The 16,717-nt window shown below is 36.1% G+C and overlaps 1 protein-coding gene across 2 annotated transcripts in view; it reads right to left on the reverse strand.

Moving 5' to 3' along the window:
- Positions 1–16,717, reverse strand: part of LOC127853467 (inner centromere protein-like) — a 39,785-nt gene that overhangs the window by 14,488 nt on the left and 8,580 nt on the right. Inside the window, exons 2-9 of one of the 2 annotated variants that reach the window (XM_052388017.1) lie at positions 10,953–11,110; positions 10,635–10,754; positions 9,764–9,850; positions 6,416–7,241; positions 5,170–5,232; positions 4,510–4,706; positions 2,010–2,143; positions 1,452–1,590 (exon numbers count right to left, since the gene is read on the reverse strand). In XM_052388017.1, the coding sequence (XP_052243977.1) occupies positions 1,452–1,590; positions 2,010–2,143; positions 4,510–4,706; positions 5,170–5,232; positions 6,416–7,241; positions 9,764–9,850; positions 10,635–10,754; positions 10,953–11,110 (1,724 nt within the window). The remainder of the gene's footprint in view (positions 1–1,451; positions 1,591–2,009; positions 2,144–4,509; positions 4,707–5,169; positions 5,233–6,415; positions 7,242–9,763; positions 9,851–10,634; positions 10,755–10,952; positions 11,111–16,717) is intronic. The other variant, XM_052388018.1, reaches the window with a different exon arrangement.

Raw genomic sequence — 16,717 nt, forward strand, 5'->3', positions numbered from 1 at the left:
GTCAGATAACTATGTCCATTTAGAGCTTATTACTTCCCTTTACTTTGTTTTTTCGACCCTAGACCTTGAAGGATGTTGTTAACCTTGAAATTTTACCTCTCAAAATGTGCAGTTCCATGAGATACACATGCATGCCAAATATCAAGATGCTATCTTTAATATTTAAAAAGTTATGGCCAATGTTAAGGTTTTAGCAAGACGCCTATGGTGGACGAAGAGCAGGCTATGACAATAGCTCGGGTTTTCTCCGAAAACAGCCTCGCTAAAAATTAAATAAATCAAAGCGGCGCAGGAGGGGGCATTGTGTTTCTGACAAACTTAAAGGTAAAAAAAAACAAATCCAAGGAAAGTAATAAGCTTTAAAGAGAGGTAAGGAATGAACCTGCCAAATGATATATATTTTTTAATAAATCAAAGCATCGCATGAGAGGGCATTGTGTCTTATATGTTATTTTACATTAACTTCTTCATTTCTACACCGATTCACTTCTAATTGATACTGAACATCTCTTATGACAATACGGTCAATCTCAAGTATGCATGGCCCCATTACCAATCCTGGGGTGCCCCCTGGGTCAAACATGCGGTGTGGGGATATGCGTCGGCCTCTGCCACGCCATTTCTAGTTAAACTTTTAAATATATTTAAGTTTTATAGGCCTCATTTTCAAGCCTTAGATACTCATCAGCAGCAAACAGCACAAAACCTGAACAGACTGTGGAAGTGTTTTTTCCCCGGCCGTTTTGGGAAGAGGGTCCGGTCCCTTTGGATTGGGAAAATTCGTGACGTTTTGACTAAAATTGGGAAATTAGTGTTGTTGTTGTTTTGCTAAAAAATGCTTGAAAATTGAGGATACAAGTGTGTCCAGTATTATATTTACTAAGTTGAACTTATATGGATGGGAGATGAACAAAATATTGTGATCTAAAATAATAATATAATTTTTTTATTTTTTTGAAACCTTCCATTGGGAATTTTTTGCTCCCATTTGGGAAGATATATACTTTTTTCCATTGGGAATGGGTCCGGTTACCAGACCCGATTTTGAATGAAAAAAAAACACCGTGTGAGTAACTTGCTGGCTGTTCTGGTTTTATGCTGGTTTCATATTGCCATCACTTACCATGTGAGTTGGATAGGGTTAACAAAAGCAGGACTCCTGAGATATAAATTTATAGTCATCATATTCAGGATTATACCTCCAGATTCATCAGTCAAAACTCATAATTTACATAAATTCTTGAATATTTTCTTACTAAATAATGCAGATTTGAAGTAATGTATGGTATTTGTCAACTGTACAAATAAAACATAAAATTCCATAAGGTCCAATTATGATAACTTAAGTTTCATTCAATGATTTAATATAAAACATTTTATCATTGATCTCGTACCTGAAAGTGATGATTATGTTAGATTTACACTGACATGCCCTGACCCCAACAGCCTACCTTGCTCTCACTGGTGTACCAGGGGCCATGAAGACAGAGTCATTGCCAGCATCTGCCGTCTCCTGAACCTTAGGATGTCGCATCTTGGAACGGGTCACCCTTGGTCTCTCTTGTTTCTCACCATCCATCTCATTCATTGCTGTGCAATGTATACATAGATATTTTAAGGTTGAATTTCGAGGATTGATTAAGTTAGTCATCTTCAACTGTCACATTATGCTGTATTTAAACAATAACTATAGTATCACTCAGTCTAGATTGAAATTCTGTGTTCACTCCAGAGCACCAGATAATTGTTTCACACAAGAAAAACTTATGATTTAATTTTCAATTCACATGTAAAATACAGGCACTAAGATTTTTCCAGAGTACTTGTATTATCTGGAGTGTGATCAAGAAGTAGACTGAGGAGAGGATAACTCAGTTTTTGGACAACAAGGTGTGCATTACAGGAAGACCAACCATTTAAAACAAGGTGGTCAAAATTTGGAGTTATAAAAGTTGAGTAATTGTTAACAGTTTTTCTTCAATAAACCTTAAAGAAACTGCCAGATATACCCGACTCTTGTTGCACATCCTGTTCAACCACTTCAGTGACTGACTTCTGTGCTGCCCTCGTTTTTGTGCGAGTGGACTGCCTGGGAACTGGGGCAGTTATCTCCACAGCAGGCTTTTCAACACTTCTTGTTCGTCTAGAAATATACAGTTAAATTATTTGATACAGGTGATTTTCTGTTCAGCAAGAGACAGTCCTTACTCTTCTCTTCCATCTGCAAAATAAGCCAATTTGGTTTAAGCAACTGTTTGGACTAAAACACTTTTGTTGTAAATCACCATAAGGCCATCCTTAAAAATTCTTTTGTTTGGCATATCCCGACCGACCCACTAAAATCGGCCCAAATGATTTGTTCTTTTTTTTTTTTTGGCTCGCCGAAAATTCTTTCCGCTCAATTTTTCCTTTCCGCATTTTATCCTTTTCTGTTATTTGCGTCATTTAATTGAATGCTCTTTCAAGGATATCTAGAATAGCAATGAACAAAACACATACCGGTATTTATTTGAGTCGCCTATTTATTTGACATATGCATATGCCATTAATTAGACTTTAAATACAATAAAACCGCTCCTGTTTTTCTCGTATCCCTTTAATTAAAAGACGCTGCTGTCGTTAAGGATAGTTCGGAAGTAAAAAAACAAATTAATTAATTATCACTGTTCAATTCAATTCGGCAGAGATGTGTAATATTATCGCCATATAACTAATTATTTAATTATCACTCTTTAATTCAGATCAGTAAATATTCGGTAGAAAGATAAAAAGTGGTCAGCTTAGAAATATTTATTGATGGGTATTGTCAGGTTTTTGTTTCATTTGCTTATCTCTTTATACGACTTTCCAACCGGTCGCTATTTTGGAGGCAGACGGCGATATTAAATGTGTATTCAAATTATACATCTGCGCATGAATGACCCAATATTATCCAATAACTCCATCCGTCCACACGTTTCATTCAACAACGTCATGTCATGTGTAAGCGAGCTCAATGCTGATTGGCCAGCTACCATTTGCACTTCATTAACAATAAGGTCAAGCAATGTCTAATCGGGTACAGACTGGGTTTCGTTAACTGTTCGAATTGCGAACACTTTCATTGAAACAAAGAGACAAATATAGAAAACCAGTCCGGATTAAAATGGCGGATGTTTTCAACGAAATTTTACTAGATTTTCGCAATTTAGATTTTTCTTGTGCCAAATTTTCAATAGTTTTGCAAATGACTCAAATGGCGAACGACAGCGCGAGCATTGAGAACGTGTTATTATTGGAATAAATGCTCACTATTACAGGGCTCCGGCTGTCGTTCGCCATTTGCGATGGTATAGCGAATTTGGCTCAAGAAAAATATAATTTGCGAATATGCTTGAATCTCGTTAAATTTCATTGAAAACATCCGCCATTTTAATCCGGAGTGTTTTTTAAACTATTTTTCTGTTTGTTTCCATGTACAATTTGAAGCCCATATGGTAGCTGGCCAATCAACATTGAGTTTGCTATCAGGTAATATTGGGTCATTTATGCGCAGATAATGGAATACACAGTTGATATTGTCGTCTGCCTACAATATAACGGCTGATGGCAAAAGTCGTATAAAAATAAGCAAATGAAAAGAAGCGTTACACTCAATAAATTATTTTTAAGCTGATCACTTTACAAATTTCTAACGATCATCGATCTGAATTAAAGGATGATAATTAAATAATTAGTTACATGTCGAAGATGTTGCACCTTTCTGTTCTTGATTGAAATTTAATGTTATAATTACTTTTTTGTTTTTTACTCACAAACTATGCTATTGTAAAGTAATATGTCAACCAAACAGTAAATTAATTACGTATTTGCTAGGTTACTTGTTTTCATTTTCTGCAGTCAATTGATATGCACATTATATTTCATGTGCAAAATGAGTACAATTTTTTTAACTGTCTTTTTCAGATAAAGTATTTTTCGTCGATTATATTTTGGAAATTCTTTATAGAAAAAATAGACTAACGAATACACGTGCGGTGATACGGACGGTGTAGAAAAATCTTTACCAGAGGCAGAAGACTTGGAGCTTTATTTGATAATTACCTTTCAGTTTGGTATATGTCGGAGTTCAATGTCAGAAAAAAAAAAACTAAAAAAAAATTAAATCCCTACCTAACTACCCACCAAAATTTACCTGGGTTCGGGTTATGCCAAACAAACAATTTTTTAAGGATAGCCTAAAAGAGCTCAAATTAAAAGAATTTTTATGCTTAAAAATGCCTAAAGAAAATTTTGAGTCAGCAAGTAAGCCCTAAAATTAACTGTATTAATTCTCTTAAGATACTTTGCACAATTCAATGGTACACACAGCAGTCACAGAAATAAGAAGTTTGACCAAGCAAGTCCAGTCATATATTAGTACTTACGAGACCAAAAAAATGTTGCAAACCTGCTAGCCTATATATACATAACTGAAAATCTTAGCCAATAACTGTGATCACTGTGTCACATACATTGTAGTTCATGTACCTGCTGTTTGCCTGGCCGTCTTGCTCCACCTCCATCCTCTCTTCCCTGTCCTCTCGGTCCTCAGCCTCCGTATCGACCTCACGCACGTCTCTCCCAGACTCTGTACAGCTCTCCTGAGAACCCACTGAGTCTCTACCACCCTCAACATCACTGCTTGCTGACTCTGTCGCACTCTCGGCCGATTCTGTCGTTACTTCCTGGAGGAGTTGGTTGTCAGAAATTTAATATTAAGGGCTTTTTTTCATTTTAATTGGGAATAGGCTCTAGCCGTTTGACTTTGTAAAGAAATATCACTTTTAATAGCTGATTTGGGAAACAAAAAAGCCTATGTAAGTTTTGATTTGGGGAAAAACTGCATGATTTTAAAGAATTATTTTTATTGAGAAGAGGCCATTTAATCAGCCTCAGTTATATAAGACATAATACACATGATGAAGGCAACATCAATGATCACTACATGAGGATAGATAGATGTTATGCTCATGTCAAAAAAGGTTTGTACTAAAGGATCGTAACCTGCAAGTAATGTTCTCTAAATAAAGATTATACATCAATGTCATGGATATTCAAATCAACAAAAAGAAGACTTCACACTTCTAATATAAACCTCTTGGATATAAAGACATTCACAATGTGCACAGAATGGTCATACAGAAATACCTTGTCAGCTTGTTTTTTCTTCAATCGCAACCTAGTCCTTGTTTTTAATGGTTTTGTTTCAGCCTACAAAGCAATGATTATCTATTGAGCAAATACATTAGGTATGATTTTATCCAAAAGAAGCTTCTTTATCAAAGTTTGTTACATGTAGACACTGGCAAATTTGGCTAAATCCACTTACAAAATATTTGAACAATGCTTGTTAGTGTAGTCAGACAAAACTATTCAGGGGTGTGATTGAGGTGAAGTCTGTCAAAGGGGAGGAAAATTCTGTAGACTGATTTTGACTACCCGAATTGCATGCATAACGCAATGACAAACCTTAAAACAGACATTTAAACAAACACCATCTTAAACTAATCAACAAGATCTTTTTGTGAAAATCTTTTTTGAAATCACTTAACATGTTACACAGTCACCAGTATTGTGATCAAAATCAATGAGTGTTCCGATACCTGTGAACGATGACCGCAATCTTTCGTTTGAGCTTAATGCCTTTAAATTCTACATAAGGTCAACAATGTAACAGTGTTCAACTAACGACAATTTACCACAGTTTACGTAGTTCAATATTGTTTCACATGACTAGAATATGACTTCAGCCTTACCAAGACAGTCAATCTTTCGTACCGATTCAGAAAGTGGTATCGCTTTCTGATTTATATCCACTGTTGTTTCTTCCCTTTCCCATTTAATTATGTTTTTTTCAATAATTGTTAAATCTCTGAGATTTTGTGAGATTCGTCCGTTCGTATTCATTAACGTTTCACAAAGACGCCATTTGCAATCGAATCACCAAGGAAATATGAAACACATTTTAAAAGACCGATTTTAATTGGAAGATTGGCAAGCGACAGCCAATGACATTGCTTGTTTAAAAAAATGCTAAGACAGAATACCAGTGTAATATGCGGAGAGGTTTCGCAGGCCGCAGATATTTCGGGCCGCTTATGAAATACATCCGCGAATTCGGTCGTACTTTCACCATTTTTTTCCTGAATTTACGCGAATTGCGGGAATGACCCCGGAGAACCCGATCTGCGGAAACCCGCGGAAAAATCACACCCCTGCTATTTAATTGGACTTTTTAAATCAAAAGTTATCAACCTTATTCATCATAACACAAGTATTCAGGCTATAGATGAGTAAATGATTTTTACAAACTTCAGCTTGATAAATGATTTAAAAACTGCAGCACATAAAAGCAACCTTACAAGCGAAAACGTTCACCAAAGAAGAGATTTACCTCAGTTAGCTTCTGTTTTGATGGCAAAATATGCAATGATCTCCTGAGGCTTTGTCTAGATCTTCGCGGCATGCTTAGCCGAGGTGTATCTTTTTTCGCTGATCTCACAGGCTCTGTCTCTGCCTCCACAGATTCTACACTCTCACTCTCAGAATTGTTGTCCGATAACACAGTCACTGCCTGCTTATTTGGAATCACCGTGTCTGGAGTGTGCATAGTGCTTGACGTCTGAACTTTGTTTTCTGGGGTGAAAAGAGTTGGTGATGATTCAGACTTGGACGATTTCCTCTTGCTTTGCACAGGACCAGGACTAATTAAGATAATCTCTTCATAAGCATGCACTTTTTCTTTCACATTCATTTTGTTGAAGTTTTCAATCACAGTTGATTTATTATTGACAGGAGTCTTTTTGACCTCATTTGTTGAAACTATTCTAAGTGGTGGTGCTATAATAGAACAAGCGGCTGATTGTGTCCAAGTAACAATTTCTTCCACTGTTTCTTCAACCTCTTCTTCCTCTTGATCCCCTGAATTGTTTGTGGACAGCTCAGATACCACTGGGGTGTTTGTTGGAGTCTTATTATGATCTTCTGATTTCTTCGAGGTCTTGGCAGCTTCCTCCGATTTGTTGGTTGGGTTACCGTCCACATTATCGTTTATTTCAACCTCTTGTTCATCTTCTTTATCTATCTTTAACACTGGCTCCTGACTCTTGGCTTTTTTCTTTGGTTTCGAGGATTGGGTGGCCCTTGCACGAGATGTGGTTGCAGCCCTTGTGTTGGCTCGAGTATTCCGGCGAGCAGTTGGAGGTGTAGATTCTTTATTGCTGCAAAAACAATATCAAAATCAATATTTTTCCAAATTTAAGGATGTTCCTATGTTTAAATAATTGACAATATTGAAATTTAGGGAAATCTATCCATTATTAATGAAAAAATACTATAGTTTACAACAAATATTAAAACATGTAGCATCTGTTTTAAAGAAACTTTAAGGATGGAAGAGGAATATACTGTGAAATCATTATTATTCGTCAGACATTAATTTTCGTCTTTTTCGTCCTTCGACCGATGGACGAATTCAAGATCCTAACGAACAATCATGTCCCATATTTGAAACAAATAAGACTAAATTACCGTAGGCATGAGGCATTTAAATCCAACGTAATTCACGCATATACACAGGGCTCAAAATTAACACTCGCACACTTGCAAAATGCGAGAAAAAAAGATTGCAAGGTAAGTTATACGCCACTAGTATTTTTTATGCAAGTAAAGAAATGGTGAAAAAAAAAACGAGTTATATTGCTAAATGCGTGCGACGGCGTGAACGCTAAACCGTGGGTCCATTTTTTGAACGTCCAATTACCCATATGCGGAAGCGCGCACCTTGTTTGTAGTCTGGTATACTTATAGTACAGATACCCGGATGGTATTGATACAAAGAACATGAAACAGTCAAGTTAAATCTGGTTTTGACACAAAGGGGTGTACATTATACAGTGTACTGACAGCTGACATTTCCTGTAAAATGCGAATGCAATAAGGCTGTATCGAATGCGTCGACTTCGTTTAGGTATAATAGTGTTGATTAGCGCTAATTGTTAACAACTTTATTACCCATTGTGTGTATTGTGTTTTTCAGGGGTGTTGCAGATTATACCGCCAACAAGCGGCGAATCCGGATAAAAGACAATACTATTTAACGCAATTAAAATATGGCGATGTGTGATCAACACCTGACTGAAATATATTCTGCGCTTTTATTACAAATTAATAAAGAACATATTGATTTGTGTTTGGTTGTCCATGATTGTAATGGAAAAAGACTAATTGGCAATTGGCTTCGTTGTTTAAAACACTCGTTAACAGTTATTCAGTCCCACTTATCTACTTATCATAACAAAGAACGTGTCAATGACATAAAATAATAAGGGACAGTTACTATCACCTAAAATAACAGACTTGTTAATTGGCATATGCCAAACAAGGCCCACCTCCTGCAAGTGACTACCACGTGTCACCCCTCTTTCCCCAGCACGATTTTTTCGCAACCGCGTATAACATGTATTACAAACATTACAAACAAATCGGACGCTTTTTTTTCAAAACAAGAAATGGACGAATTTAAGTGCTGACGCAATAGTCATTTTTTTTAAAAAGGACGAAATTTCGTGCTGACGAAAATAAATGGTTTCACAGTAATAATGATATTCTTAGACAACAGGGCTGGAAAAGTCCTTTATAGTAATATGGCAGGAATAAAGTGAAATCCACGCTCGTATGTGTCAGTGTTTTTTTTGCTTTATTTTTTACAGCCTTTGCGTTCAGGATTGGGAAAAACAGCGCATTAAAGCATACAATTAGGAAACATAAAACATTATTAAAACAAGGGACAAAATTGTCACAAAACCAGGTTTTCATTGTGAAAAAAAATCTGATAAAGGGAGAAAAGTCAAACTGAACTTTTGAAATGAACAAACAAAATTAACCCCATTTGTAAGTTTGTTTTTAAAAAAAATCTATTTTTAGTCGTGGCGACCTTGACATTGGAGATATTGACGTGATTCTTTCGTGCGACACACCGTCCCATGATGGTGAAAAATTTGTGCCAAATGATTTTAAAATCTCACAATGAATGACATAGTTATGGCCAGGACAAGCTCATTTATGGCCATTTTTGACCTTTGAACTCAAAGTGTGACCTTGACCTTGGAGATATCGACGTAATTATTTCGCGCGACACACCGTCCCATGATGGTGAACAAATGTGCCAAATGATTTTAAAATCTCACAATGAATGACATAGTTATGGCCAGGACAAGCTCATTTATGGCAATTTTTGACCTTTGAACTCAAAGTGTGACCTTGACCTTGGAGATATTGACGTAATTATTTCGCGCGACACACCGTCCAATGATGGTGAACAAATGTGCCAAATGATTTTAAAATCTGACAATCAACGACATAGTTATGGCCCGGACAAGCTTGTTCCGCCCGCCCGCCAGCCAGCCAGCCCGCCCGCATTCGCCAATCTAATAACCAGTTTTTTCCTTCGGAAAACCTGGTTAATGATTATAAATAACAGTATTCAAATATTTTGTAAGTGCATATTTAACTGCATTTTTATATTATATTGTAAAGTGCGACAGCATTATATAATTGTATAATAAACCAATTATTTAGTTCATTAAACAGGTTTGGCATCTTTTTGGGAATTTTTAGTCAGATTTTTGGGAAAAAAAATTACTTTTTGCAAGTGGGAAACAGCCTGTTAGAGGCTGTTAATCATGGGCCAAAAAAATCAATGTCAGTGTGCATATTTAACTTAACAACATAATTTTTCTACCAAATTTTGCTGGCAGGTGCATCTTGGAAGTCGTCATCATCAGAGAACGTCTCAGTGGCAAGCCTCTTCCTGGGGTTGCCACGAGTTCTGAAAAATGGAAGCTTTAAAATAAATATGATAAAATTGACTTTGTTGATGTTCGACCTAGAAGTAAACAAGGATATCAGTAAAACTGATGGATGCTCCCCGATGATGCTTTGTCAATATATGGATTAATTGTTTGGAAAAAAGTGTGACCTTGATAAAATCTTTTATTAGCCTAGTTGACCTTGACCCCAGTGACCTCAAACCTCATCGAAAGGTAGAGGTCAATTCACGGTATCTACATGCCAAATATGGAAAAGATCGGTAAAATATTGAAGGCGCTATGCGAAACTGTAACAAAAGTGTGAAGGAAAATCTATTATAAGCCTCAGTGACCTTGACCCCAAATTGACCAGCCATTTAGGCCTCTCTTACAGAAATTAATTCAGCAGTAATGACGCTGATCAATTAATGCATACATAGCGGGTTAAGGATTGAATATATCTGGTAAACTAAGTTAAGTACATCAAAAACACAACATTGAATTGACACTTGAGTGTATTTCTTTATATTTGTTTATATTTCCTCCAAACAGCCAAATGTGAGTTGTTTTTGATAAATGATGATTGCCATGCTGTTATGAGGAATGATGATCGTCATGCTGCTATAAGGGGTATAAAACAAGTGAAGAGATGATTTTGTGGTAAAAAGAAACCACTTCCCCTTCACATGTACATGTAAGTTACCTCACTTCTCCCTAATTTAAGCTGAGGGAGACATCACTGGAAATTGTATAACTGTCGTCAACAATTAAACACTGATCCATAAATATGTGAACAATCCTTACCTAGAAGTGTCCTGCTCTTCCACATTATCAGAAGGCTTTGTACTCTCTGGTGAAGACTTTCTAATCCTTCTGGTTTTCCTTTCAGCTCTTGGTGTCTTTGGCAAAATGTACAGATCCGGTCTGTAATATTTTTTTTTGTATTAATTTTTACAGTGAGAATATATTTAAATTTCGTTGAAATTTCTTATTTAAGCACTCTGTTACATTTAAATATTATAAAACTAATTAACACATACAATTCTAATAATAGTAATTCTTCTAAGTTATAGGATTAAAGCAGGTTTTCTGTCTTCAGAAAAATGAAAAAAAAATACATACGAGCACAAGACAGTTCTTGCATCAGCCAATGCTTCATCTATGAAAGTGTAAGCACGCTCATTAAGAGCTTTCACTGACTGGTAAACAATATTGTGCGCAAATTGAACATCTTCAAAGAAAAGAGGATGCTCTAGCAATCTCAGCAGCTGTGTTGCCATCTGAAAGAAAAAAATCAAAGATATAAGAAAAAGTCATTTCATAACATTTATACCGGTAAGTGACCTTACTTTATGGTAGAGAGAAGTGTTGGTGAACTTTATTGCAATAAAAAATATCATTATGGTAGAGAGAAGTGTTGGTGCACTTTATTGCAATAAAAAATATCACTGTAAATACACTATAAAAAAAATGCAGAACTGGTCAAAATAGGCAGCAAAAGTGGACAGTCAACAAAACACATGCTCTGAGCATTTTTCATGTATATATATAAAGTTGGTACCCTAAAACGGCACCATTCCCAATGCAATCATTTACTCAATTTGTAAAATCAAACTTCCCTGTAAAAATTACCAATTCACAGATTAATGGCCTTGAATCGCTCAATTGACTAACCAAATACAATCCCAACCCAGATTTCCTCAAGATAAACATTCTGACCAAATTTCATAAAGATTAGATGAAAACTGTAACCTCTATTGTCTACACAAGGTTTTTCTATTACCGAATTTTACTTTGTATAGCGTGCAGGCTGTTTTATTGATGCAAATATGCATAAAGAAAATTAATAGTCAATAAAACCACCAAATCGGACCAAAAATTGCTGCTATTTTACTATTGCGCAATCCAATAATCCGGGGCATTGGAAAGCTTAAGCTCTCAACATAGGAAGCGTCATCATGATTAGCCAGTGCCTTCCCCAGGAATTTGTTCAGGCGCCCCGGGGGTGGGTTGGGGAGGGGTGTCCCCTCCCGACGTTGATTTTTTTTAAATTTAACGTGTCAATTCTGTGGTGCGTTATAACTCAAAGAAAAACAGCGTCAAAAGACGTCATTTGGTGCGCTATGACTCTTCAAAAAAATCCCCCAGTCATTTAAAAATATGTTTTTTTAAATTGTTTAATTGTTTTAAAACTTTTCTGCACAGATAGTAAAATCCCGACTCGAACGATTCCCCAATACATCCGTTTCAACCCGACTCTATTACTGAATACTTACTATTTTTCAAGTTTCTATTTATTTCCCGATAATTCCATTTATTCCGTTTTTATCAATCTCTTTCTGGTAAATATTGATAGGGAAACCTTGATTTTTTTGGACAATCTCCACTTTCTTTTACTGAAGAATACACTGATCGGAAAATTTCAAGCACCCCGGGGACTCTGATTTCGAAATTCAAGCGCCCCGGCAAGGGGCGCTTAAATGGCCTGGGGAAGACCCTGATTAGGAGCATGGGTTGCATAGCACTATACTTTTCTGACAATTTTGTAATCTTCTAGCAACAGATTAACAGTCCACGTGCATTTCGTGTAAAACGTGAGAAAATAAGAATTTTTGTTCAGTGTATCATTTTTCCTCGGGGAAAGCATGGGCTTTAAATTTGAATGCTGAATAAATTTTTTGTGGCGCATGGTAGACAGGGCAACAGTTGTTTAGATATGTCAGTATTGACGTTAAACTGGCAGTCTATTATGTTGGACAAGTTGGGTTATTGTTTGTGGCACTACAAAGACATGAATGTGATGAACAATGAAGGCGCCAAAAACCTTAACCAAACTGGAAAACACTTAAGAAGTACCTTTTCACACCTACGGTTACCTGCAAAAAAGACCAAATACCTTTACCAGTCTAACAAAAGCTGCCTTATCGGACCGAAAATGGCTGTAGAAAAGCACAAACACAGACAAATAAATGTTCCCATACTTTATTCAAACATTTTATTTTTTGTTAATAACTAATGCTACCCCGTTCATATCTGCCGTTACCGACTTTTTGTTGTTTCGATAACGGCCCCTTCAGTCTGTAAGATTATAGGGTGTAGTTTTCTGGAATAAAAAAATGGCGGCTATTATGAATATTTACGATTATGACAATATTTTTTTGCAATTAAGCAGCCAGGATAGCGTTGTATCAATATATAACGCGCATTAACTTTTTTTATTTGAAATTTGGAGGTAAAAAACCGCGCGCTTTAATAGGGAAAATACGGTATTCGACCTAGTGACCTCGTTTTTGACCCCAGGTGACCTAAATACAATCCCAACCCAGATTTCATCAAGATAAACATTCTGATCAAATTTTAAGAATGGATGAAAACTGTTACCTCTATTGTCTACAAAAGGTTTTTTTACTATTTGACCTTGTGACCTAGTTTGTGACCCCAGATGAACCAAAAACAATCCCAACCCAGATTTCATCAAGATAAACATTCTGACCAAACTTCATAAAGATTGGATGAAAACTGTAACCTCTATTGTTTATACAATGTTTTTCTATTATTTGACCTAGTGACCTAGTTTTTGACCCCAGATGACCCAAATTCAATCCCAACCCAGATTTCATAAAGATAAACATTCTGACCAAATTTCATAAAGATTAGATGAAAACTGCGACCTCTATTGTCTACACAAGGTTTTTCTATGATTTGACCTAGTTTTTGACCTAGTGACCTAGTTTTTGACCCTCAGATGACCCAAATACAATCCCAACCCAGATTTTATCAAGATAAACATTCTGACCAAATTTCATAAAGATTGGATGAAAACTGTGACCTCTACTGTCTACACAAGGTTTTTCTATTATTTGACCTAGTTTTTGACCTAGTGACCTAGTTTTTGACCCCAGATGACTCAAATACAATCCCAACCCAGATTTCATCAAGATAAACATTCTGACCAAATTTCATAAAGATTGGATGAAAACTGCGAATAAAGTATTTTATTGAGGATATAAAAGTTATACAATGCTAAAAATACTTGTCATTGTATGCGCATGCGCGAAATACATAGTTAAGGAGCACGAATGTATGAGAACATGGCATACAATAGCATAGCTTGTGGGTAAAAACAACTTGTAAATTATCACCTTTTATTTCAAAAGATGACGTCAATTATCGACAGAAAGGTGTAACATCATCAACATAAAACTAATTATTTAATGATCATCCTTTAATTCAGATCGATAGTTGGTAGAAAGGTCTAAAGTGATCAGCTGAGAAATTAGTTATTGTTGCTCTTCTTGTCATTTGTTTATCTTTAAATACGACGTTTGCCATCGGCCGCTAAATTGTTGGCAGACGAAAGTATTCCAAGTGTCTACGCATGATTGACCCAATACATGTATTATGTGTGAGCGAAGTCAATGTTGATGGGCCAGCTTCCACGTGCGCTTCAATAACAATATTTTTAGGTCGAGCGATGTCTCATGTTCCGGTGCAGTCCGGTTTTCGTTTATTGTTCAATTTGCGAACACTTTCAATGAAACAAACGAGAAAACTATAGAAAACCAGTCTGGATTTAAATGGCGGATAAATTCAATAAAGATTTGAGAGATTTAAGCATTTTCGCAAATCAGAATTTTCTTGAGCCAAATTCTCGATATTTTCGCAAATGGCTCTAATGGCGAACGACAGCACAAGCCCTGAGTTCTTCCTGATTTAACCAATTCGATGTAAAAAAAAAGTCTCAAGTTTGTTTATAAAATCTAATTCAATCAACCTAAAACAGCATAACAAACACAAAACCAAACAAAAATGTATCAAACCAAAGTTTTGAATTGACCATTCGATCTATCTATACACAAACTCGGAGGTTCCGGAGCAAGTCGTTGTATTACGGTCAGGGCTCTCGAAAACGCTTAATTATGCGTATTTGTACGCATAAATTTGAAATAGGAAGCATGTTCCAAACCAATCGAGAGTCCTTGGTACGCACGTTTTTTGCAAATAAAAATATCGAAAATTGCGTCCTATCAAGCAGCTGAAATGTGCCGAAATTGTCCGCCATTCAAATCCGGACTGGTTTTCATTTTGGTTTTATTGTCAGCATAAGCATTCAAATAAAAAGCGAAACCTGGTCTGCACCATAGTAAACGACCATGCGTGACTTTCTTGTTATGGAAGCGGGCATGCTAGCTGGGCCAATCAATATCAAGCTCGCTTACACATGAAATGATGTTGGCAAATGAAATGTGAGAATGGGTGGAGCTATTGGATAATATTGCGTCATTCATGATTCAAGCGCAGACACTGTATACATTGAATACACAATTAATATTGTCGTCTGCCTACAAAATAGCGACTGGACGCAGGGCTTTCCACAGGCCATTTAACGATCCCTGCCGGGGCGCTTGAATGTCGAAATCAGAGTCCCCGGGGCGCTTGAAATTTTCCGATCAGTGTATTTTCCAGTTAAAGAATGTGGAGATTGTCAAACAAAATCAAGGTGTCTCTATCAGTGTATCAATATTCCCTGTTTTAAAAGAGCACTCGGTATGGTCCAGTGCTTTCCACAGGCCATTTAACGATCCCTCGCCGGGGCGTTTGAATTTCGAAATCAGAGTCCCCCGGGCGCTTGAAATTTTCCGATCAGTGTATTTTTCAGTAAAAGAAACTGGAGATTGTCAAACAAAATCAAGGTTTCTCTATCAATATTCCCTGTTTTAAAAGAGAACTGGGTACCTACTTTCACAAGTAATCGCCATAAACACCACATGGGGCAATGAATAATCCACTGATAAGACGCGCGTATCAATTATTCTTGCCACATTACACAGTCATTTAAATGCTGACAAGGTATCAGGTAATTTTCGAGCCGTCAAACTGTGATGTTTATCGTCCAATCGGTTACGCGAATGCTGATGAGGGCGGGGTTAACTATCGACCATTATTTTTGATTGATGTAGGGCATGAAGTAAAGTTTTTATCGCAGCTTGATTAGCAAGAAGTTAAACTGGCATTTACGTAATATAAAATCAGTAACTAGTACAGTACATTAAAGTCGGTTTCGGGCATCATCATCACACTTTTCTACTGTAAACAAGTGTTACATACGAGTCATAATTAATACGAGAAATTAATTGCAATTGGTAAACAATTAATTACTTATAGCTAGTAAGTTGTGCAAATAACTCCGGGTTACAATTATGCGATAACATTTTTATTCCAGTACATGTATATTTCATCATGTCCATTTATAGAACTGATTCACCTCGAGTTTTCATTTGGATACTTTCAGATCGACCTTGACATTTTTTGCTGAAATTGTAAACATTACTTTCGTTTTCTGAAATATATTATTTGTGATAAACAACTTACGTCTGGTGGATTATAAGACTGATTTCAGTGTGAATCAGGTAGTTTTAAATAATATTTACTTTGAGTTTGTAATTACACTACAATTTGTTTACAAAACAAGCCAGAATAATCTAAAATACTGGGAAATGTCATTTTGAATTTGAAAACACTTAAGCACATGGTATGTTACTAAAAATAGAAATAACATCATATGACCGTAAAATCTCGGGAGATTCGCATTTCAAGTATGTCACATTGTACTCCTATAAATATGAGGTTGATTTACATCGACCTCATATCGTTTAACGTTATTTTGCAATAGCATCGTTCCAAAATGAATTCATGTCGGAAGCTTTAACGGCATCAAATTCATATAACAGCACAGAATAATCATGCAATAAATTATTAAACATAAAAAATAAACATTATTTTACTAATTGCATTTGAAGAATGTTTATACAAACTTACAAGTAATGATAGTCCAGACCTTAAAACACTACCACAGTTCAAATTCCATATTGTTGCCATATAGCACT

The sequence above is a fragment of the Dreissena polymorpha genome, chromosome 12, assembly GCF_020536995.1.
Source record: "Dreissena polymorpha isolate Duluth1 chromosome 12, UMN_Dpol_1.0, whole genome shotgun sequence".
NCBI classification, from domain to species: domain Eukaryota; kingdom Metazoa; phylum Mollusca; class Bivalvia; order Myida; family Dreissenidae; genus Dreissena; species Dreissena polymorpha.